Source organism: Narcine bancroftii, chromosome 12, assembly GCF_036971445.1.
Source record: "Narcine bancroftii isolate sNarBan1 chromosome 12, sNarBan1.hap1, whole genome shotgun sequence".
In the NCBI taxonomy this organism is placed as follows: Eukaryota; Metazoa; Chordata; class Chondrichthyes; order Torpediniformes; family Narcinidae; genus Narcine; species Narcine bancroftii.
In genome coordinates, this window is record NC_091480.1 from 94,638,812 (window position 1) to 94,665,171 (window position 26,360).

General features: G+C 38.4%; 1 protein-coding gene across 12 annotated transcripts in view; it reads left to right on the top strand.

Moving 5' to 3' along the window:
* Positions 1–26,360, top strand: part of gpatch8 (G patch domain containing 8) — an 80,565-nt gene that overhangs the window by 29,768 nt on the left and 24,437 nt on the right. For all 12 annotated transcript variants that reach the window (XR_011347026.1, XR_011347027.1, XM_069904831.1 and 9 more), the window contains one exon: positions 885–971. Coding sequence is in view for 10 of the 12 variants with exons in the window: in XM_069904831.1 (XP_069760932.1) it covers positions 885–971 (87 nt within the window). In the remaining 2 variants the exon portion in view is untranslated. The remainder of the gene's footprint in view (positions 1–884; positions 972–26,360) is intronic.

The following is a 26,360-nucleotide window of genomic DNA, read 5'->3' on the forward strand; positions in this document are numbered from 1 at the left end:
TTTTTCCCTCCGTGAGAACAGTTATAGAATCCTACAGCACAGAGCAGGCCATTCGGCCAAACTGCTCCATGCCAACCAAGTTGGCATTCTGGACTGGTCCCATTTTCCTTAATTTGCTCCATATCCTTTGAAGCCCTTTTTATTCATATATTTATTCAAATGTCTTTTGCATGTCAAAATTGCACCGGCTTCCATTGTTTTTTTCTGGCAGCTCATTTCCAGATATGGACTACTATCTGAGTGAAAGTTGCCCCTTAGATCCTTCTTAAATCTCTCCCCTCACCTTAAACCAATACCTCTAGTTCTACAATAGGAAAAAGACTGTGAGCATTACCTTTATCCATGATGCACATGATTTTATATACCTGCAAAAAAAAAAGTTGAATAAGGAAAGAGTCAAATTAGTTGGCTAATTATTTCATGGTTATACTATATGTACCTGTGGAAAAATTTGGTCTAATTCAGCTCTTAAATAAAGCTACTTATAAAATACCATAATTCTCTCCATCTTCAGAGCACCATGTGCTCCATCTACAGAACATGGTACAGCATGTGCTTTCAGGTTTCTTTGAAATTCCTCCCGAACTCTTGACCAGGAAGGCATTTGGAATCTCCAACTGTAGGTTCCTCTCCCATTTGCCCACAATTTTGACTTGGAAATACATCACCATTTTTTTTTGTCACTGGAACTTGCTATGTAATATCATTACAGTTTTGGACATCAACATAAGATTAGGATAGATGCACAATGTTGGCTTTGCTAGTATTACTTGATGCCATGAATGATTAAAAAATAATGCCAAAAAATGTCTTCCACATTTGGATTGAATAAAAGAGAGAGTTAATATTTGTTTTACAAATTTTATGGTAATGTCTTATTATAGCTTGATTATGCAGATGACGCAACAGAACGACGCCGTGTTATGGAAGTGGAGAAGCAGGATACCGAAGAACTTAGACAAAAGTACAAGGTAATGACTGGATATCACAGGAGATAAGGAACATCATAAAACAATCTCAATATGGCAAGCAAAGTTAGATTCATTAAATCTCTAACTGCAAAACATAATCTCAATATGGCAAGCAAAGTTAGATTCATTAAATCTCTAACTGCAAAACATAATCTCAATATGGCAAGCAAAGTTAGATTCATTAAATCTCTAACTGCAAAACATAATCTCAATATGGCAAGCAAAGTTAGATTCATTAAATCTCTAACTGCAAAACATAATCTCAATATGGCAAGCAAAATTAGATTCATTAAATCTCTAACTGCAAAACATAATCTCAATATGGCAAGCAAAGTTAGATTCATTAAATCTCTAACTGCAAAACATAATCTCAATATGGCAAGCAAAGTTAGATTCATTAAATCTAACTGCAAAACACAATCTCAAGATGGCAAGCAAAGTTAGATTCATTAAATCTCTAACTGCAAAACATAATCTCAATATGGCAAGCAAAGTTAGATTCATTAAATCTCTAACTGCAAAACATAATCTCAATATGGCAAGCAAAGTTAGATTCATTAAATCTCTAACTGCAAAACATAATCTCAATATGGCAAGCAAAGTTAGATTCATTAAATCTCTAACTGCAAAACATAATCTCAATATGGCAAGCAAAGTTAGATTCATTAAATCTAACTGCAAAACACAATCTCAAGATGGCAAGCAAAGTTAGATTCATTAAATCTCTAACTGCAAGATTGTGATTTCATGTCCTTTTCCAAAATATTCCTGAATATTCTGAATAACTTGCCACGAATATTGCTCTTGTGTGTTTTCTGATTTTTCTTTTAATTTTACAACTGAAAATGCTATAAATTAAGACTACTTTTTCAAGATTTTGATTTGCTTCGAACTAGCTGTACTTATCTAGTTAATAAAGCTGTTGTATTGGGTTACTCAAAGATTTTTAAGCCTGTGACAAAGATTTATAAAGTTGAAAAATTATATTTTGCATTTTGGCTTATGGGCTGATTCATTGAGAGAAAGGAGGTTCATAATGTTGGAATTTTGACTTTTAAATGCTAACTGATCTGGAAGTTTTTTTTTATAAAATGTTTTCTTGTCCATGTGCACAGTTTATTGTTGGATTGTGGGTTTTGTCAAGACCAGCATTTAATCATTATTCCTGGTTGAACAATTGCTCTGAGATGTAGAAATCTAGGATTTTGCTTCAATGCTGCTAGAAGAATAGCAATGATCAGTGTGCGGGGTTTCCCCAAAGTTTTTCTTTCCACTCACATACCTGAAATTGCATAATCGACTCAAGTGTCACGAAACACAGATTTAAAAAGAAATTCAGTGAAATATTTTGCTTGAGAAAAATGGCCATTGGCTCTTTGGAGTTATGAAACTGCACATAACAAGTCAATTAGGTACAATTAAAACAGTGGTTTTCAACCTTTTTCTTTCCACTCACATACCACCTTAAGTAATCCCTTACTAATCACAGAGCATACTTACATTATGAATTACTTATTGGTATGTGAGTGGAAAAAGTTTGGAAAACCCTGGTCTAGAGAATTGGTGTATTACTTGAATGGATGCTTCAAGGTGCTGTAATTATTTCAATTATCTCAAACTAGATTTGGAAGGCATTTCTCTTACATCTGAAGGAGTGATATTAGGGTTGTTACAATTAGTTTCCTTTCCTTTAAATCTTGGATGAAATAGATGAGGGATTTTGTTCTTGATTGCTGTCCAGGTAGAATTGATCATGGATCTTTAAACCACAGGATTAAAGAATAATTAATAATTCATATATGAAATTTGCTAAGGAACAGGAAAAAGTTGTCCAGGTTTATGAGAGGCAAGGGAAGAGATGACTGAGTCTAAGATTGTTTACATTTTCACTGGACACAAGTGAGATGCCAGGTAACCTCATGTCAGCAAACATGTCCACCTTTTCAAGAAAGACTAGCAATAGACCTGCAAGCTTAATATCAGCGACAAGGAAGATATTTGGAAAAAACATCTGAGAGATTTGGTTAATGGTCGGTTGGAAAGATGCGGATTAATCAGAGATAACCAACTTGGCTTTCAAAAGGGAAATTCCTGTCTGACCATAGAACACAACAGCACAGAAACAGGCCCCTTTGGCCCTTATAGTCTGTGCTGAATCTTTTTTTTTGCCTGGTCTCACTGACCTGCATCCAGACCATAGTCTTCCATCCCTCTCCCATCCATGTACCTGTCTAAATTCTTATTAAATGTTAAGATTGAGCCTGCATTCACCACCTCAGCTGGCAGCTCCTTCCACACTCTCACCACTCTCTGTGTGAAGAGGTTACCCCTCATGTACACCCTTAATTTGATTGAATTCTTTGAAGAATTAATAAAGTGTATTAATGAGGACAGGGTAGTAGATGTGCATTATGTGACCTTTAGTAAAGTTTTTGACAAAATCCCCATGTGGGAGAATGGTTCAAAAAGTTACCATGGGACAAGTTGGCTAGCTGAATCCAAGATTAGGTTGACTGTATGAGACAGAGGGTAACAGTAAACAAGGGATTGTTTTTTGTGACTTTTGGTGTCCCAGAGAATCAGTTCGAGGACCCTTACTGATTGTATAATGCAAATTCTTTAAATGTGGATATGGGAGACAAAGTGAAAAATTTTGTGGATGATGCAAAGTTTGGAAGAGTGTGGAAGGTCATCTTAGGCTGCAGAGAGAGAGAGAGAGCAATGTATTGATGAAATGAGCTGAGAAACGGCAGATGGTGTTTAATCAAGACTGACATGTGATGATGCATTCAAGGGGCACTAGTGTGGCTGGGGCATACAGTACATCATGGATTGTCAGGTCTTGTGGAAAAGAAAGACATTGGAGTACAATTCCATAGATCCTGAAGGTGGCAACATGGTTATAAAAGCATATGGGGATACAGAGCTTCATTAGTCAGGGCATTGAATGTAGAAGTAGAGAGGTTGTGATCCAATATAAAACCTTGCTCGGACCTCAACTGGGGTACAGGCTCTGTTACAGCAATTCAGTTAATGGAAATCTACTAAATTCACAAACCACTCCCAAAAGTTTAAGACATGATAAAATTTGTTCTCACTGAATTTCTTTTTAAATCTGTCTCCTGACCCTTGTGTAGATTTCAGGTTGCAAATAATAATGATACAATTTTTTAGGCACTCAACAACACCACACCCCTCCCCAATAATGCAGGAGTTGTTTGAACTGTCTAAAATTCTGTTCACCAAGGTATTGGAGAAACCAGGTCTGTTCTTCCTGGAACAAACGAAGGTAATGGGCAACCCGACTAAGTTGTACAAAATCTAGGAGATTGCAAGAACTCTTTCCTGTATCAGAGATAAATAAAATTAGAGACATAACTTTAGGCAAAGTGGGCCTTCTTTAACCAGAGATTGGTTAGGTTAGGGCTAGGCTACCTGAAATGCACAGCCTGAGAAAGTGGTTAGAGCAGAGTTGCTCACAGCATTTAAGGAATTGCTGTGATGAGCACTTGAATTAGTTTGGCACTGAAGGCTTGAGTAATGGAATTTTTATGAAAGAATTGTCACTGGTCAGGGTGGAAATGATGGACTAAATGACCCCTTTCCATGCTGTATGATAGAGAATAAAAAGCACAATGAAATATATTAGCAGATTTGTATGCACTTTGGGGATCCAATGAAAAATTAACTACTTAACAATTGGAATTAAGTGGAAGGTAATTTGTTAATTTAAACTTGTGTGGAACCTCAAGAAAATATGCTTACAATTGAACTTGCAAAGAATGATACATTTATGGCTCAACATCAAGTAGATATGGAGGGTAGACAAACTGGAGAACACCACTAGGGGTCAGTAATTTGATAAAGATTTTGTGGTCCAGATGGAAAATGAAGCTTCAGTAGAACTTCATTCATCATAATGACCTGGTGTTGTGAATAATGATTGAGAGAATTTGATTCAACTGGGATGATTTATTGTACTATTTTGTATAGCACCAACTGTCTAGATAACTGAAGTGTAATTTAAAAAAATCTACCGTAGTTATTTAATGCCAGTGAACACATACTGAAGCCACTCATTATTTTGATTTAAGTTTGTAAAGTATTTTTTGTGACTCGTGTTTATCTTGTTTAATTCATATGGTAACATGCTAAAAGTTGCCAATCCATTCTCCATCTGCTGTAATTTTGTACATGATCAAATACTTTGTAATTGTGGTGTCAGCAATTGTGATGTGGATATTGATTATTTTGATTTATAGTATTGCAAAATTATAAACTTCCTCTTTAACAAAGGTTTGAGCTTTATTTTGATGGTGCAAATTAAATTATCATCTGTAATTTTATCTCTAAAGAAAATGCGATTGACATTCACTTGGTGCTGTTCTGCTGTAGGGGGGGATGAATGACCTACATTTTGGCTTTATTTGTATGATCACTTTGAGAAAATTATTGTATGCTATTATATAATTCATAGTTAACACTTTCCAAATACTCACATTTGAATAGAGTAAATCTAATTGCCTCATCAAAATTTCAGAACTTTTTCTGTTATTGGAAAGTCTCAACCTGTTAAATCAAGGCTAGATTTTATTTTTCTTATTAATTATGCTCATATCAACAACATTAATTCTTCTCATTAAATATTGTAACTAGGAATGTGCTATTAAATTAAAACCTTTTCTCTGTGCTATCTCCAATTAAATTTTTAAATTTAAATTTTAAATTCAGACATACAGAATGGTAACAGGTCATTTCGGCCCCCGAGTCCATGCTGCCAAATTTACACCCTATTAACCTATACCCTGATCCATTTTGAATGGTGGGAGGAATCTAGAGGCCCCTGGAGAAAACCGCATCGTAGGATTCGAACCCCGGTCCGGTCCCATCCCAATCACTGGTGCTGTAAAGGCGTTGCGCTAACCGCCATGCCAACCATGCTGCGATTCATCCATTTAGTTTAAAGTGTCAAATGTTTAACTCACCAATCACCATTGATTTAATAGTAATTTAAGCTGTCTAACCAATATCTCAACCCAAATAAGAACTTTGTTTCTTTTTAAGTTTGTCAAATATTTTGTATTGAAGTAGCATCAAATATTTTAAATTGATGCATCTTCCGAAATCATTTGTGCAACTCGCTTTTGTTCGTACTTTTCAATTTATCATGACTGACCAAACCTAGGAATGTAGGTGTTTTCAGGATTGAGAATCTTTTTATCATGACAAGGGCATCAACAATAGAATCAACTTGTGGTGAGAAGAAGAAATTTTAAAGGGAATTTGATGGGCAAGTTTTTTTTATGCCGAGTGATTATTTTAGATCTCGTCACGTCACGAAGGGCTAAACCAATAGTTGTCTGGGGAAAATTTGATTATTAACACATTTGGATCAAAAACTAATATCTTAAAATGACTTTATGTAAGCTCCTTAGAGTTGTAAAGCCGAGTTTTATCTGCCTTTTGGGGTCCATACTTGTCCGTCTTCGATCCTCGGGGGCGGGTAGTCTCAGCAGTGGAGTATATTTGACTCACAGAGCCAGATTTTCTCGGTTCTATGCGAACATACAAGCCAGCTTCCAAAGATGGATCATGTTTATGGGAATACCACGGCTTTGCAGTATAAGAATTAGAAGGTGGGGAAGAAGAAGTGGGAGTTGCTTAAGGAAATAATTTCCAGCAGTGGTATTGATGAGAAAGATGATTCAATTTATCACTAACAAGGGTAATTAACAATGGTATCAAAGGGACAGGCATTCTGTGTTGAACAAGGAAAGAAGCTTTGAAAAATCTTTGAAGCAATAAAAAGATGACTAAAACAAATAATAGGGAAAAGTCAATGTCAAATGCCAATAAGAAATGTAGAAATACATAATGTTTTGGCGGTAAAAGTGGGTACTTCTGGTGTGTCATTCTGCCTTTGGAATCGTAGGTGTTCAGAGATGTTCTATGATGCACTGAACAGAGGGACCAGATGCACTCCATATCTTGTTCCTCAGCTTTACATCATGTACAGTAGTTAGTTACATGTAGGCTGGCTTCCAAAAGGGTGACTGACTGAACTGAATTGCTCATTGTTACGTGATTGAGGCACAGTGGGGGGGGCAAAAAAACTTGGTTTTGTGTGCTTTTCAGGTAAGTCAATATGTCCTTAAATGCAACAGTCTATCTATCCGCATCTCGAAAGTCCAAAGTTCATTCTGATTGCTGGATTCACTCATATGTGATTGCAGATCTTTTTCAAAATTTTGCTTTACTATGCCATCATTTATTTGTCTTCTTTTGTATGCTTTGCACTCCTGTTCTTTGCCTCAAAGATTGGTACGAAGGCCTGTCTTGCATATATTTTAATATTACCATTAGGTGGTGCTGTATATTCTCTGGTTACTCAAATGACTGTTCAGTTTCCCATTTCTAAAATGAGTTGGCATAATGGTGTTACATGATTCTTTTCCTTATGTAAATGGATAAAATCCACTCAGAAGTAACTGTTTGACTAATGGGGGTTAATTGCATCTATCCATATATCATGGAACAATCTTGATTGCTTAATCTGTCTGTTAACCCAGATCCACAAACAAGCATGCCTGGAACGACCATTGCTTCTGCCTCTTGCCCCATTGAAGTTATTTCTTCATACCTTCTCTTTCCCATCTTGTCCAGTCCTTTCCAATCTATATCTAGGATACCTCGCATGCCTCCATCATTTTGACATTTCAATTCCTTGGCCTCCACCTTCTTGTCTTCACTATGGATGTCCAGTATTTATTAATGTCCCTCTCTCAGGAAGGTCTTAAAGCCCTCAGCTTCTTTCAGCAAAGACCCAGCCAGTTCCCCTCCCATGACATTCAGCTGCCTCGCAGAACTTGTTCATATTCTGAACAAATTAATTTTTTATTCCACTTGTTTCCTATAAATGAAAGGTGTAGCCACGGGGAATCGTATAGGCCCCAGCTATGCTTATCTTTATGTTGACTTCATGGAATGGTCTTTGTCCCAAACCTAGAGGTACCACTCCCCAACTATTTCTTTGTTATGCTGATGGATGTATTACTCTGTGTCCTGCTCTCATGCAGAACTTGTTTGTTTTATCACCTTCACCATTAACTTCTATCTCACTTGAACCATTCCTGACACTTTGCTCCATTTTCTAAATCTCTCTGTCTCCCTCCCAGGAGACACACTATGCACTGACATTTACCCTGAATTCACTGACTCCCACAGTGACCTTGATGGATACCATCCCGTTCTCTGAATTTCTCAGTCTATGCTGCATTTTCTGTCATTGTCTTCCATTCTATAACATCTGAAATGTTCTTTTTTTTTCAGGAAATTGTCCCTTTACTGTGTTTTATAGAGCACCTTTTTGTAGTTCTTCCAGTTTCTGAACTTCTGTTCTTACCATGCTCCCATCCCCCACCCCACCCCCTTCGAGCCTATTTCTTTAACGAGGAATCTCAACCCCCACTAATGTTCCTTTTACCCATCTCCAACAGTCCTCCTCTTGGATGCCGGCCTCCAGTAAGTTTCCAGCTCTTGACCTTTTCATCTTCAAATATCAACAGGACATTAACCACCTTGACTTCTCCATCCCACTCACTCATTCTAACCTCAGCCCCTCTGACTGCTTTGTTATCCACTCACTCTGCACCAACCCCAAATACACCATCAAACCAGAAGGCTAGGGATACGTGGTTATGGTCTTATGTACTGATCTCTGGATTGTTGAGGCCAGTCACCAACTCCTGAACACTTCTTCATATCTAACATGAGCCCAAGACCCCATCAACCATCATCAGAATACCATCTTACAGACCATCACAGATCTCCCTGCCACCATCTCAAACCTGATAGCTTCCCAGCCCTGAACTGCCAGATTACATCTCCTATGCAAACTTCAAAAGTAGAACTACCTTGGCAGACTTATTGTCTCTGCCTGCTCTCCTCCATTGAACTTATCTCATAACCTCAACACCACCCCCCCTAATAATATCCAGTTTTTTATCACCTACATCCAGGGCACCACTTACACTGATCACCTCTGAAAAATTCCAATTCTCTGGCCCTCACCGCTTTATTTTCACCATCAATGTGAAATCCCTTTACAGGCCTATTCCCCATCATGAAGGCCTCAGAGCATTCCGCTACTTTCTTGAATACCGGGTCATTCAGTTCCCATCCACTGCTTGGCAGAATTTGGCCTTGCCCAGAAGAACTTCTTTGACTCCTCTTGTATAATTCAAATCTAAGGTGTAACCATGGACAAACATGGGCCCTGGCTCTGCCTACATTTTTTGTAGTGTGTGTGGAATAGTCCTTTTTCCCATCCTGTTCTAGTACCACTCCCCAACTCTTCTTCCCCGACCTTGATGACTGCACAAGTGCTACCTTCTGTACCAGTGTAGAACTTGGCGATTTTATTAATATTGCACCTGTCTGCCACACAGCCATTAAATTTATCTAGTCTGTTTCTGACACTTCTTTCCAGATCCTTGACCTTTCTCCATGTCAGGGCAAACTATTCACAGATTTCTACTACAAATTTATTGACTCATAAGCTACCTGGAGTATACCTCTTCCATCCTGTCCCGTGTAAGGATTCCATTTTTTTCTCACATTTCCTCCATTTTTCCCCCTCCCAGCCCCCCCAACCAGGACATTGAAAATATCTTATTTCTGCAATCATGAGGTGGGGTGTGGAATGATGGATAGAATGAGCCAGGTGGAAGAGAGGGACAGAGATAGGTGGAAGCAGACAAGGGAAAACAAAAGGGAGCGTGACTCCTCATCTCTTTATGCCGGCAATCTTCCCTCCACTCTCACTCCAGATGAAGGGTCTCAGCCTGAAATGTCGACAGTTTCTTTCCTTCCACAGATATTTTTTTTTGCTCTATGCTGTAGTATCAGGTCTCTTACATATCTTTTGTACTCTGGTTACTTCAGAACAATTTCTGTAAACCTTACAACCTAACGTGTTTGAGGGGGGAAAAATGTAAGATATAGATTAATTATTTTTTTCTGATCTGAGAAATTAATTCACGGTTTCTTATATATTCTGAAATTCAAGCTTGGTAGCTTTGTATTGTTGGACTAAATATTGAAATAGCATCATGCAAATAGCACTGTGGGTAAGTAAAGAATGTACAATAAATAATATGGATTTGCATTTTATATACACAATGAGCATGTTAATGGACCTGAAATTGCTGCAGTGGGGGTGCTTTGTGCCAAATGACATTATTAAACTTTATTCTCTCTATTATTTATGCTGCAACTCTGATCCATGGGATCTGGGGAACATTTGTCAAATGGCCCAACTCCATGTCATAAAATGGGGAGAGAAAGAAATATTGCTAATGGTGGAAAAGGAAACAAGTTGAAATGTTGTTAAGTGTAGGATTAAAAGGAAACAAAGGGAATAAACTATAATAGAAAAGAATAATTGAACTTCGAACGAAAAAAAACCCAGAAGAGGAAGCTATGGCTGAATCTAAAGGTAAAAGGAGAGGCCAAGAGTTAATGTTTCAGATCAATAACCTTTCACGTTGTGATCTGCTTATATTCAAATCAAGACTTGCATGCAGGTTCTTGCAGGTTTGAATGAAGTCACATAATTGAAGTGTCATTGGACTCCAGCTTTACTTCACCAGCTGGAAATGTCTAGCATATGTAGTGTTGTATTTTGGGGCCTCTATAATTGATTCAAAGGTGTATTTTCTTTTTTTGTTTCTTCTCTCTGCCAGCTAATTTGGAAGTGCTTGAAATTTCTCATGCACTGTTAATTATCATGTAGATTTGCTTTGGTATTTTTTTCTAAATTTGCTTACATTATCTATTTCACAGTACAACATATCCTTATTAAGCATTGATAGCCATTTTAATGTATTCATATGAATTCTGCTTGTCTTGCTGGTCATTGCATTTTTTCTACTGCCATTGTCATTCCTGTAGATGGTCCACTTTCCATCTCAATATCTAATACTGGGAGTGCACAATCATAAAGCAAAATGTCAAATCTATTCTGATGGGAATCATGTCAGAGAAAATGATGTGAATTTATGTGTTTGCGATTCTCCACTAGTCTGTGCAAGTGGAACTGTAGACAATCTTATTTAAAGGCATAGCATGGTAACAGGCCATTTCAGCCTACGAGTCTGTGCCGCCCAATTTACACCCGATTGACCCACAGCCCCCCCGGTACATTTCAAATGGTGGGAGGAAACCTGAGTCTCTGGGGAAAACCCATGCAGACACAGGGAGAATGTACAATCCCCTTTCAGATGGCACAGCATTTGAAGCCAAGTCCCAATTGCTGGCACTGTAAGGTGTTGCACGAAGCGTTACGCCAACTGTTCTTCCTGCTGACTTGGAAGTTGAACCTTTAATGACTTGGTCAGTTAAGAGCCTTTCAGTGGAGCGCCGATCACATTGATTATTTGGGAGAATCATGGAGGTTGTTTTAAAGTTGAAAGAAGAGCTCTGAATATGAATGGACACTTGAAAGTTTCAACTCTTAGTGTCTGAATGGGGGCTTCATGAATTGTAAATGAAGAAAAATTAAGAGTTGAAAAAAATATGCCATTGTTACCATGTGACCTAGTTACGATCAAAAGATTTATGTAAATCTGTTTCCTTTGTCCAGCATAGTGGTGCACTCAATGCAATCTGCGCAAACTTGTGCTGCGCTTGGAGCTATTTTAAGGCAACCAAAAAAACCATATCCGTGGGATTTATCAGTGGGTGCCACTTCATTGTTAACGCACAACGAACACATGAATTAATTAGTTATTCCTTAATAAAGTCGTTAACGTTTTTTTTGTAACCCTAGTCTGTGGCAACAGTTACAATTGCCCTGCCACTAATGTGCTAAGAATATGCTTCCACCGAGATGTGCATTAAAACACAACATATTAATTTTAAAATGACAGCTCCCACAGTAGTTTGGTTCATTAAGTCTGAAGCTATATGCAGCTCAGATGATTCATAGTCATGGCTTTATGTCTCTTAAGTTGCAGGAAAACATTCCCTTGAAGTTTGCAAAATGTTCAAGAAATTAAGGTACAGTATAAATTGACCATAAAGGCTCTAGTGAATATTTGCGATGAGTGCTGTATCACTCACTGCTAGCCCAAAATAATTATGACTATTTATCCATAATTGCAACCCAAAATTGTGGAACAATTAATGCTTAAGAAATGTACTGCAAGCTGTTTATTTTTGAGGGATCATTAGAAAAATGTAAATTTCATCTTGCCTGCCAAAATCTCCTTGTCTATTTTATCCCTTCTCTTCATATTTTTTTTCTCTTTGTGACCAACCTGCATGCCTTTTTGTAGTATTGATCTCACTTTTGCTCTCAGCAATGTTTGCCACTCCCTTGATAACTCTACCAGTTTGTAGAATTCTGCTAATACAGTACTTATTTTTGTGACATCCTGAACACGGACTCTGTATCTACCTATAATGAGTGTATATGTATATCTTCAATTATTTTCTACATTTGGATGTCCCATTGACGAAAGGAACCACAGAAGTGGGTGGTCTAAAAAGGAGTTACAAGTCAGCATTCAGAAAGGAGAATGAAATCTTGGCTGAATAGTGTACTAACAACAACCTTGCACTCAAAGTCACCAAAACCAAGGAGGGAAAAACCAGGAATGTACAATGCAGTGATCATTTGGGGATGAGTGATGGAGAGAAGCGCAAATTTGAATTCCTGGGATTCACTTTCTCGGAGGAATCTTTCCTGGACCAAACATACTGATGGTATCTTGAAGAAAGTATGTCAACACCTTTACTTCCTCGGGAATTTGCCACAAATTTGGTATGACATTGAAAACCGTGGCAAATTTCTTCAGATGTGTGGTGGAAGGTGCGCTGATTGGCTGCATCACATTCTGGTATGGAGACACCAATAACCCTGACCGTTAAGCCATGCCAAAGGTAGTGGACGCAGCATAGGACATCACAGGTAAAACCCTCCCCACCATCAAGAACATCTCCAGGGAACGCTGGTGTTGGAGAGCAACAATCAAGGATCCACACCACCCAGGACATGCTCTGTTCTCACTACTGCCATCAGGAAAGAGGTAAAGGTGTCACAAGACTTGTACCACCAGGGTCCAGGAACAGCTGCTACCCCTCCACCATCAGACTCCTCAACAACAAACTCAATCAGAGACTCATTTTAGGACTTATACTTTGCACATTATTTATTATTGAATATTTTCATACATTTCATACAATTCATACATTTCTTTCTCTGTTTACAATTCGGTCTTTCGTATAGATTTTTTTTGCACGACTGATAATTAGACATTCTGCCTGGCCCACACGAAAAAGAATCTCAAGATTGTATGTGATGGCATGTATGTGCCATGACAATAAATTTTAACTTTGAACTTTAAATCATTGAATAAACCATCTGCAAGGTACAGTTTTAGAAATTCCTGTAACCAGACAATGAACTTTGCCCGCCAAGGTTTGTGTTGTTCTTATTCATTTAATCTATTGTGCTACAAGTTGTTAGATGGAAACTGTGTGGTGCCATCTTGTAACTTGGTGAATGAGGTGAGCATCTATCAAAATGAAGACTTTTGAAGTTGACACCACAATGCCTGAGCAAGGAAATGCAGTTTAGAATTGGGAATTTGGTGTCAAATAACTTTTAGAGAAATTTTGGACTGAGTATGAGAGACAAAGGCGAAGGGGGTGGTAAAAAAAATCCAAATAATTTGGTGAACAGCAACGTTTTTTTATTTAAACCCGTCAGACAAGTGGAACATAATCCCCAAGTGCTGTTCACCATACCATTATTTTGACAAGTATTTTTAGGCCATCATTTTGCCTTTCAGTTTAGAGAGATATTGCCATAATAAAACTACTGTACAATTTGTTGCATAAATTATTTCTCCACATGGGATTTTAATAACTGAAGGGGCTAAGGTTTATTTATTGGCTAAATCGTTTATTGCAATCAATATTTTCATGTGCGTTTTAAAATTTAAATTGGAATCAGTTTGATGGAAGTGGGCCTTTGTGGAAGGTGTCATCCACTGTAGCACGTTCAAATTATTGCATAACTGTTCGGTACTCCATGATGATCTTAATTGACTGCTGTTTTAACTTCTTAGCTATTTTGTATATCTTTAAATTGTTGCATGTAAAATTGAGCTCATTTCTGATTTAATTTCTGAAAAAAAAATTCAAAATGCGTTGACTTTTGAGTTCATGTCAAAAAACTGCAGTTTGCTGTATTTTCGCAGTTTCTGAATATCAAAAGCTGCAGGTGTATTAGAGTAATTTTCCCTTGTCTATTCAGTTTGAATTCCCACCTCAGCCCCCAGAGAAAAAGAAATACTGTATGTCTTTCTTTCAGAATATTATTTCCAGAGAAGGGTCTGTCATTACTATTTTACTCGAGGCAGTAAGTTGTAAATCAGTTATCCGCTATTTCTGGTCCAGAGATTTTGGTCCATTCCCCTGTGAGGTTTGTTTGTGCGATGCCTTGTCTATGACTTGCACTGGGATGTATTTTGCAAGCTGCTGCCAGTAGATTAGCATTTCCCTCCTTCTGCTTGCAGAAATATGGTCCCATTTATTTAATTTTTCTAAATTTATTAGAAAAATAGAAGAATTCCTGCATGTACATTCTCTTTCGGATTTTCTTCATCAATGAAGATGTGCAATGATGGGAGCTATTGCTTTGTGGCAAAGCTTTTACTGTATAATTATTGGTTTTGCCGGGCAGACGGGCAGCTGCTGATCTGACTATTCACAGCATTGTATATATGTGCTGTGTGCACAAAAGATTTGCAACCATATGGCATGCTGTTATTTAGTCATCAGTTCAACTCACCTCATCAATGGACATCTCCGGAATATCAAAGGTGTTTTCAGAGGACCGATTCTCAAGAAAGGAAGCAAGGAGCTGGTATTTAATTTATTTTAGCTTTATCGTGAATGTCTGAAGTTTTAAATTTGAAATAAGGCTTGCTGATATTTCATTGGACTTTTGCTGGTCTTTAACATGCTACATGTATTTTGAACATCATGCCTGATATAATTAGCTGTAAAGTATTTCAAATAGTATGTGGATAGATTTTTATAATGTGGTTACAGTATACTCTTGTAAATATCCTCTGCCATAGCCTGCAGTTCTTTTTCATTATCAGGGGTCCAAGTGAGCCTGCTTTTTTAATTTAAGTTGCCATTGTTTTCACTTTGTGAAATAAACCTTTCAAGGTTAAAAGGTTCTTTGTTGTTGTATGTTGCATTATACAAATGAATTTTAAATCAGCTATATAATACATTTCTAAATTATATATTTAATATAATTTCTGCACATTCCAGTTATGTCTGGCACTCTCATGTTCAGGATTTTTTTTGTCAAACTAATGTCTAGTTAACAGGATGATGAAACTTCAGGGAGAAGTTTACAAAATGAGTGCTCTCTTTCAAGTAACAGTCGTCAATAGTGTTGTTAAAATCTTTTAAGATTAAATCATTCACTAGATTGATAGTTAAATTTGGATTGAACTTCAGTTTTTGAATTAAGTTGATGGTGCATTTGGAATTTCTACTCAGTAAAATATCGAACAATACAGCACAGTACAGGCCCTTTGGCCCCCAATATTGTGCCGACCTATACCTACCAAAAAAAAATGTACTAAACCCTTCCTGCCTTTTAACTCTCTATTTTTCTTTCATCCATGTGCCTGCCTTTCTTTGGCTTGGCTTCGCAGACGAAGATTTATGGAGGGGGTAAATGTCCACGTCAGCTGCAGGCTCGTTTGTGGCTGACAAGTCTGATGCGGGACAGGCAGACACGGTTGCAGCGGCTGCAGGGGAAAATTGGTTGGTTGGGGTTGGGTGTTGGGTTTTTCCTCCTTTGCCTTTTGTCAGTGAGGTGGGCTCTGCGGTCTTCTTCAAAGGAGGTGGCTGCCCGCCGAACTGTGAGGCGCCAAGATGCACGGTTTGAGGCGAGATCAGCCCACTGGCGGTGGTCAGTGTGGCAGGCACCAAGAGATTTCTTTAGGCAGTCCTTGTACCTCTTTGGTGCACCTCTGTCTAAGGGTCTCTTAAATGCCCCTAATGTTTCAGCCTCTTCCACCACCCCGGGCTAGGTATTCCAGGCCCCCACAACTTTGTGCAAATAAATAGATATTGCTGCCAATGGTTCCCCAAAACATTCATCCCTTCACTTTGTTGAGATGTCCCCTGGTGTTTGCTATTCCTGTCCTGGGAAAAAGGCGTTGGCTGTCCACCTTATCTATGCCGCTCAGAATCTTGTAGGCAATGAAGCTTGCATTACTTCTGCAGTTCCTATTTACCCAAAACAACTAAATTAATTTAAACTAAATTGAATTTGGGTTTTATGCAGAAAATAAAAAATGATATAAACACAAAGGATGCAAGGATGTTTATTTCTTTAGTGACTTTGTTTTGAGGAAGAAGTCTGAAATATTTTAGATCTATAAATATTTTAAAAACTAATTTATTGGAGAAGAAACTTTGAAATCCTAATTATGCTGGTTTATGGATGCTGCTTTTTTGATCTGTTATTGGCAATCATGTTCTTGTCAATCTGGAATGATCATATGGCAAAAAATGCAAACTAATCAGTTCTAAATATTTCAAAATTGGGCTCAAAATAAATAAACTTAAATTTGGAGTTACCACAGGGTTACTTTGTTCTACCATTCATAAATTTTATACAGTGAAACCCTGATTTTACGTGTCCTGATATAGTTCGGATATAACATGATGAGTCATTTGACTCTAGCCCCTAGGCAGGAGTGGGGACGTTGGGCCCCCGGGGAAAGGGCGGGGACCTCAGGAAAGATACGGCAATTCCAAACACGCATGCACACAGGTTTATACTCAGATGCTCCAATACTTCAAACACAAGTACTGGATCATAATGGTTTACTAAAAATTAATTTGTGTTTTAATTTCAACTGTTTAACAACAACAATGTATTGAAGCCGGGATTTAACGCGACCCTGCTTTTTTCGTGATGAGATTTATGGGCCCAACAATCACGATATAACAGGGCCACACCTTATAGGTTATGAAATTAAAATGAGATATATTACCTTCATTGATGAAAACAAATCACCAGTACATGCATTTTCCATACAAAGCATTTATGAGATGATTACCAGCTTGAGCAGTGAAGCTGAGCTTTTAAAAGGTTCACAAAGAATTGTATGGAAAATGTTTTCTCGTTCCATTTTTGTTTCCACTTAATAAAACTAACTTGGTTAGCACCATGGCATGGCAGTTTGTATTGTAACTCCACTGCTCGGACAATGCAAGTTTGATCCTGACTTGGTGTGCTCTCTGTATAACGTTTGAACATTTTTCTTAGGACCACGTGGATTTCCCCTGGTGCTAAAGTTTACTCACAAATTCTAAAGATAGGCAGGTTAGGTTATTGGCTGCTGTAAATTGCTTTGAGGTAGATGTGGCAAGAGAATTGAGAGAGCTGATGAACATAGAGGAAATAGGTTACAGGGAAATTAGTGGAGGAGCAGGAATGCTCTGAGAGTGGACAGAAGCTGAGCTGAATAGTTCTTTTGACGAAAGTGTTTGAATGCCTGATTAACATGAATTACACATGGCTGATCTCACTAATATTGACTTTGTTTTAAGAACAGAATTTAAGTAAACTCTAGTTGCTTTATTGTGACCCTGTTCACTGATCTTAAAATTCTCAGTCTGCAATCTTTGACCCTGTGCCACTAAGTATACATTTATCTACGATGGTATCTTGCTTAATAGTCATGGTACATTCCCAGAACTGAGAGCTAATGGAATCAATGCTGAAGATGACATTGTAGCATTAGACATGTGAAGATGAATTTGTTATACCTGCAGTTCAGACAACATGAAATAAATTTCTGCCTCCTTGCAAATCCAAGTTGGTGCTGAGTGGGTTGGGCCAAACAGTCGGTCACTCAGGAATGAATGCGGACCAATCGAATGTTTCCTCCAATATGTTGTCAAACTGCCAGGGTCCCACTTCTCTTTCATCACTTTCTATTAGATATGATGGAAGCTGCTGTGTCAACCTCTTTGCTGGGTGCACATCTTTTCCCAAATTGCTAGCTTAATGGTGGTAACTTTCAGCTGAATTCATTACCACATTGGTTGAGCCATGTAGCTAAACCAGAAGAGGGAGAGTTAGCGGCTTTCCATCACAGCTGACAGGAACTGATGGAGAGGCAGCATAAAATCAGGAACTTTGTCAATAGATGGACCAAATGTTGCCAATCCCCAGGAATGGCCATAATTTACTATTTACCAGCCATACAACACTGAAATGTGGCCTCAGGACTGCATATTGGCTGGACTGCTTATCCTCCCATCTAGTCTATCAACAGCCCTAAAATACAGGCTCTCCACCCATTGTGAGTGTTCTACGGGAAGGCAGAGATTCTCAACACAGCATTATCAAGACTCAGCAGAATCTCTGGTGTAAAAGGGTACGTAACTGTGTGTATTTCGACTGGAGCACCTTACAAATAGGTGTACTGCAGGGCAGTGCTTAGCGGGGTATTGAGACACTAGTTTTTCAGATTTCCGGTATGAACTTGTGCCATTCGCAGGAGCAGGTTGGTTCTGCCTCCTCCAACCTGCATGTTAAACCTAATACCCCGTTATGCCTGATGTGGATCTTGTAGTTATCCATTTCTAGGAGAGAAACTGAGTGATATAATTTTTTTATGCTAACCTCTTAAGTTCCATACTGATTACATAAGATCATCCAGAGGACAGCTGATCATAATGTATTCTATAAGTTTCCCATGCTTTGTAGTTCCTCAGTGACCTGTGAAACTTTTCACCCATTTTATTGGAGACGTGGCAATAAAATGCCAAGAAAATTGTATCATTGGACAATTAATGAATGAATTATTTAAGCAAAATCATATTTGACATATTTTTTGACAATATTGATGCTTGAAACTTATAAGGTAGTTAAAAAAGAATAGCAGGGATGTTAAATATTTGTGTGTTCCAAAGCTATTCAGTTGTAGTCAGTGCTTCAGGTTATTGGCAAAACGTTCTCATAATATTTTGCTGATATATTGAAGATTGGTTATTTGACAGAAAATGGGAATGAATGGGTCATTTACTGGTTGGATGGCAGTGAATATTGGATTACCACAAGAACCATTGTTGGTGCCTCAATAATTATATTTGATGTCATTGATGAAGGGATTTCATAAGATGTATCCAGGCTTGGAGATGATATAAAGGGAGGTAGAAGTGGAAGCTGAGAGAAGACAAATAGGCTGCAAAGGTATAGAAACAATTTAAATGGCAGTACAGAAGTTCGGCAGGCTAATGTGTAGAAATATGAATCTGATAACTGATAGGAAAGAGAGTAAAAAGCAGAGTGCTGTTTAAAGTGTGAAAAACTGAAAAATATTGATATTAAGAAGGGTTTTGAAGTCTGCATAGAAATCAAAATATGTAATGTTGATAAATCAAGCACTTTGGAAAGCAAATTGCATTTTGATTCAATGTTCCTTTTATTGTCATGTAATAATACATTTAAAATGGTACATACATGATATACTTCAACTTTTGTCTGCCATAGGCAAAGAGTCATCAATAGCAATAGGAGGGAAACAAAAGCAAGTCCCTTCAGAGTCACTGAGTGTCTGTGGATTTGCCTCCACCACTCCCGCAGCCTCAGCGGCCGCACGGACTCCTGTTCGATTCAGCGGAAACCCAAGCTCCTGATCCAAACCTCTGACGTGATCAGGAAGTCTTCAGCTCCTGAGGCCCTTCGGGAGCCCTTTCCCTCAGTATCCTCTCGATTCCTGGCTCCAATTCCTAGCTCCTGAGCTACTCTCCAGCAGCCCGCACTCCATGCGGGTCCCTTGACTGCAAGTCGCAGTAGCCTGTGTAGGTTCTTCAGCGGCTCAGCTTGTCGCTGGTCCACTGCTGTGGTCACCGTCCTATAACATCGTCTCCCATGCTTCTTCTCAACTAGGGTGTTCTTCCGATTTCTTACGCCCTTCACCAGTCCACTGCTCCCAAGTGTCTGCAACCCTTTATGGCCACTGCCAAATACAGACACCACCATTTTGGACACAGATTTCAGATTTCAAATTTATTGTCTGAGTACATGCATGGCATCACGTACAACCCTGAGATTCTTTTTTTTCTGTGAGCGAGGCAGAATTACCACTTATTGGTAGTAATAAAAAAACTATGTAAACAAATAAAAAAAGAACTGTAAACATATAATAAATGTAAGCAAACTGACTGTGCAATACAGAGAGAATTTAAAAAATCAATAAAGTGCACAAGAATCGTTAAATGAGTCCCTGATTGAGTATGTTGTTGAGTCTGATGGTGGAGGGGTAGCAGCTATTCCTGAACCTGTTGGTGTGAGTCTTGTGGCACCTGTACCATTTTCCTGAAGACCGGAGTGGGAAAAGAGCGTGTGCTGGATGGTGTAGATCCTTCATGATTGCTGCTGCTCTGTCGGCAGAATTCCCTGCAGATGTTGTCGATGGTGGGAATGGTTTTACCTGTGATGTTCTGAGCTGTGTCCATTACCTTTTGCAGGGCTTTTCACTCAGGGGTTATGGTGTCCCCATTCCAGACTTTCCACCGCACATCTGTAGAAATTTGCCAGGGTTTCTGGTGTCGTACCAAACCCCCACAAACATCTGAGGAAGTAGAATTGTTGACGGATCCAGAAAAGATCCTCCGAGATAGTAACTCCCAAGAACTTAAATTTGCTCACTCTCTCCACCTCTGATCCTTCAATGGTCATTGAATTATATACCTCTGGTTTTCTCTTCCTGAAGTCTTGTGTTTCTGCATCCTGAAGATCAGAATGGGATTCATCACCCAACACCCTCCAGCTCCTATACCTTGTCGTGTGGATTCTCAAGAGTGTGTAAAGGAAACGTCCTATGGTTGCTTCCTACCTTTGTGATATATTACTCTTCATTTAACTCAGATTAATTGTTACCCTGTTGTTATTTTCCCACTTGTTTCATACTTATTCCTGATTATCCCATCCAACCTAACCTCATTTAGTCGATCTTTAAGTATCCCACCCAAACCAATATTATTCCCGTCAGTTTTCTGTAATATTTAATGTAACTGTGGGTAATCTATGAGAGTATTTAAATAGTACCCCTCCATGTTCAACATCTCTATTCCTGCTGTTGTAATTGGCATTCTCACTTACTGTAGACCACTCCTATAATAATGGAACAGGTTGTCACTTGGTACAATACATTTGCCATCTTTTCTAACCCTCTTCCCACCCTTGTCTGTAGTCTTTGGTGTATTTAGGTATTCCTGAGTTGGTCGAAGGTGGTTGAGGGGCGAGGCTACTAACCATTAATTTCTCTTCCTATTCTCCTGTTCATTTTCAAACGTGTGGCACAGCATGTTAATAACACCATCTACAAATTTGTCGACTGTACCTCGATGGTGGGTTGCTTAAAGAAAGGTGATGAGTCAGTATCCAGGATGGAAATTGAAAACTTGGCTGAATGGTGTGCCAACAACAACCACTCAATGTCACCAAAACTAGGGAGCTGATTGTTGACTTCATGAAGGGAAAACCAAAGGTTATGTGATCTTGGGGGATCAGAGGTGGAGAGGGTGAGAAAATAAGTTCTTCCCTGGACCCATAATATTAGTGACACCGTGAAGAAAGCACATCAGTAACTATTTCCTCAGGAGTTTGCGGAGGTTTGGTATGACATCGGAAACCCTTGCAAATTTCTACAGATGTCTGGTGGAAAGTATGCTGACTGGCTGCATCACCGTCTGGTACGGGGACACCATTACCCCTGAGTGTAAAGCCCTCCAGAAGATAGTGACACAGCCCAGGAAATCATAGGCAAAGCCCTCCCCATTATTGAGAACATCTACAGGGAACGCTGCTGTCGGAGAGCAGCAGAAATCATCAAGGATCAACACCACCCAGGATATGCTCTGTTACAAGATTCATACCACCAGGTTCAGGAACAACTGCTTCCCCCTCACCATCAGACTCCTCAACGACAAACTCAATCAGGGATTATTTAAAGAATCTTACTTGTGCACTTTATTGACTTTTTAAAAAATTCTCTCTGTATTATGCAGTCAGTTCGTTTACATTTGTTGTCTGCTTCCAGTTCTTTTTTTGTTGTTGTACAATTGTAATTCTGTCTTGCCCACAGGAAAAAAGTCAGGGTTATGTGTGATGTCATGTATGTACTCTGTATGTACTCTGTCAGCCACAAACGAGCCTGCAGCTGACGTGGACATTACCCCTGCATAAATCTTCGTCCGCGAAGCCAAGCCAAAGAAAAAGAAGAACTCTGACAATAAATCTGAAATCTTATTGCAACTGTTGTAGCAGTCTAGAATTTATGATCTTTAAAATATTTTGTCTTTTGTTGGAGAAATGCAACTTCCTAATTGAGGTGTTTTTATTTTCACTTAATTGCATTACCCTATTCTGTTGGAACCATGAAATATAAAAAAAAATTATGAAACAACTTTGATGCAAGAAGGCAGGGTTTATTTACCAGGGTGTCAGAAAGTATGCACAACAAAATTAAGGCACTGAGATTATCAGTGTACCTTGGCAATAAATTGTTGGATAACTACGTTTTGAGTTCCAATTTAGTATTAAGTATGCAGTATATTTCAAAATGATACAAGAGTACTTTATTTGGCAGTATCTATTTTTAACTGGTATTGGTGCCTTTTGCTTAACATTGATGTATAGAAGTATATTTGTATAATTGTATCAGGAAGAAGTATTTTAATAAATGGTGTAGGTTATACATTATGGAATTTAAATTGAGGGCTTTTGCTGGCTTAGTGCATTCTTGGGATTAAGCTGCAATAATGATTCAGGGTTTATTTTCAATTAGATATTTTTTTATCTCTTAATATTTTAGTAACTTGCCTGTTTAATTTTACTTAACACATGGGTGAGAAAAATGTGAACATGCATTAATAAAAAAAAGCAAGGCAGAGATTATGAAAATCGCAGAACTGCTACTGTATTTAAAAATAAAGTCAGTTATTTTGTTTCTAAGTAGAGCAAAATATAAATATCAAATTGTTTTCCAATTACATTTTTCAATCTGATCTTTTGCACTGTCCAATAGCCTCTCCCTCACTGTTGATTTGTAATGTGCAGTTTATGGCCCTGCAATGTTCAGCAAACTTGTATCACTGCAGTGTGTCACAAACGACGTACTGCAGAATCCCACTGCAGTTTGGATTGCACACGATAGAGGAAAGAGCCTTGCTCTATTCTCACCTTCATAGTGAGAAAAAAGATAATAAATAAATCTTGCAGTGAACACCAGGTGAACCACGACGACGCCCAAAATCCCAAAAGAAACTTTTTTTTGATTATGAACAAATGAAATCAGATCAGTCTTTCAATTGGATAGTGGGGATGCAATTGTGATTTTCAGCCATGGGAATACTTGAGAGACAGTTGCAAGCCTACCCTGTTCATCTATCAGCCGTATCTCATTCCCCCCAAACATAACACGTTGTTCATGGGAGACTTAGCATTGAGCTCAGAAATAGTGTTAGGAAGAGTTAAATATCTTGTGGTGATTCTTTGATACATTTGTGCACCTTATTACTCACTTATGATAATATTTTTGAATAGAAATGTTTAATGTTAAATGAACAGCTTTACCTTTTGCTTTAATTGTCAGGAATTCTACATTGCTTGGCTACCACCAGATCTTGTGTGATATTGCTTCTAAACAATTTTTTTCATCTGGAAATTTATGTGCACAGGATAGAACTGATTTTTTTTTAAAACAAATTCTCATCAAATTGATAATAATTTGTTAATATGTTTACACTAATTTTGGTTGGAAAATCAATAATAGGAAATCACATTTTTGTGAAAATTGGACATAAGAGATGTCTTTTTCAAAAAAAAATGTATAGGACAACTTTGTCCAGTTTTCTCAACATCCAAAAACAAAATAAATCATAATTTGACTATAAAAACACATTGTTAGAATTATGATTTGTATATGTTATAGCTCAGTGTCTTGTGCTGAATACAGAAACATATGCTTTGCTTATTTTACCAATGGACATTAAAAATATTCATCACATCTTTAAACATTGCTATTGAGATCAGTGTTACCTCTAAAATACATATTTTAAGAAGTTTAAAAATTTGATGCATTCCTAAAACCAAGTCCAAACTGTGAAAGTGTCATTAATAGACATGAATTTGGTTGATTTAAATTTAGATGCATGGCACAGTAAAAGGCCCTCTTGGATCACGAGCCTGTGCTACCCAAATACATCCATTTAACATACAATCCTGGTGCATTTTGAACGGTGGGAGGAAACCAGGGCCCCCGGGGAAAATCCCGCACAGATACGGGGAGAACGTACAAATTCCTTACAGCGTGGGATTTGAACTCAGGTCCCGATCACTGGCGCGGTAACAGCATTGTGCTAACCACTACACGAACTGTGCCATCGTACCATATTTCTGGTCTCTTGGTAAATCGCCTGCCACACTTTATAGAAAATAATGTCCAGATCTTTAGTGGAGTTGTACCTTATGATTAAAATATTCTTAATGGTTTGGGTCTTAAAGAGCAGATTAAAACAAAATATCCTCGAGCTTTTGACCTAATTTTAAATGTATCAGGATTTTGCACAAAACACGTATGGCAATTTAGCAACAGCCATGTCTATGCTTAGGTTCAATATTGAGGAATTACAAATGGATTGTAATTAAGATATTCCTATCAACATCACTGTTCCCTTGGAACTAAATGGCATGGAGATGGTGTTACTTTCACCAAATGAATTCTCATGGTATCATTTCTAGTTTTGCTTTTACAATATTATTCAGTCCGTGAAGTGAGGGTGGGGGTGAAATCAGTTGATTGACTCTACATCATCGATACATTCTTCTACTCCTCAAATGAGAACGATCTATCCACTATAATTTTACTCTTTGCGCAGACGGATCATTTCATTAGGACCATCAGAATTTCTTCAGCCTGCTGTAGCTGTAAAGAAAATCTTTTGAAGCTAATTGCCCATTTCCCACAATGCATTTTTCCACAATCATTTATTCATACGTCAGTAATTGTTGTTCATTTGCCTGAACTGCTATAAATGCTTTGCTCTCTTGTGAATGGTTATTGTGTTTGATTATGGGTGGGTTGAACCAGACCATTTTCCACGTTCTATAAGATTCTGCATCTAAAGTCATGCATCAATTTATAGATCATTTTGTCAAGCATTTCATTCTTACCATTTAGAATCAGAATTTATGACTATGAGTAAGTCACAAAATTTGTTGTTTTACAGCAGCATCAAAAATGGAAACATATCAATCACCTTACAAAGTAAATTAAAAAAATAGTGGAAGATAAAATCAAAGTAATGCCGTGTCTGTGGTTCATTATTCATTCAGGGAAAGAAGCCGTCCTTGTGCCGCTGAGTGCTCATCTTCAGGCTCTTGTACCTTTCTCCCAGTGGTAGCAGTGTGAAGAGGGCATGGCCTGGGTGGTTGGGGTTCTTGAGGATAGAGGCTGCTTTCTTAAGACACCACCTCTTGTAGTTGTCCTCAATGGAGTGAAGACTGACGCCCGTGATGTTGTAAGCAGAGTTAACAATCCTCTAGAGACTCTTCCTTTCCTGACCCTTGGCACCTCCATACCACAGTGATGCAACCAGCCAGAATGTTCTCCATGACAAAGTTTTTGAGAGTCTTGGATGACGTACTCGAACTCCTCACAAAGTATAGCCGCTGCCGAACCTTCTTTGTGATTGCTTCAATGTGGAGTTTCTTGGACAGACCCTCGGAGATGTTGACACCCAAGAATTTAACGTTTTTGACCCTCTCCTCTGCTGAGCCCTCAATGAGGACTGAATCATGTTCTCTTGATTTCCACAATCATTTTGGAGGATCTTTCCTGGACTCAGCACACCAATGGCATTGTGAAGAAAGCAGGTCAGCACCTCTACTTCCTCAGGAGTTTGTGGAGGTTTGGTATGACACCAGAAATCCTGGCAAATTTCTTCAGAGGTATGGTGTAAAGTGTGCTGACCAGCTGCATCATGGTCTGGAATGGGTACACCAATACCCCTGAGGATAAAGCCCTCCAAAAGGTAGTGACATCCCAGGTAAAACTCTCCTCACTATTGAGTATATCTACAGGGAACACTGTTGTCGGAGGGCAGCAGCAATCATCAAAGACCCACACCAAGCAGCACATACTCGTTCTCGCTGCTGCCATCAGGAAAGAGGTATGGGTACCACAAGACTCACACCACCAGGTTCAGGAACAGCTGTTATCCCACCACCATTATACTCCTCAACGAGATTCCTTTAAGGACTCTTGT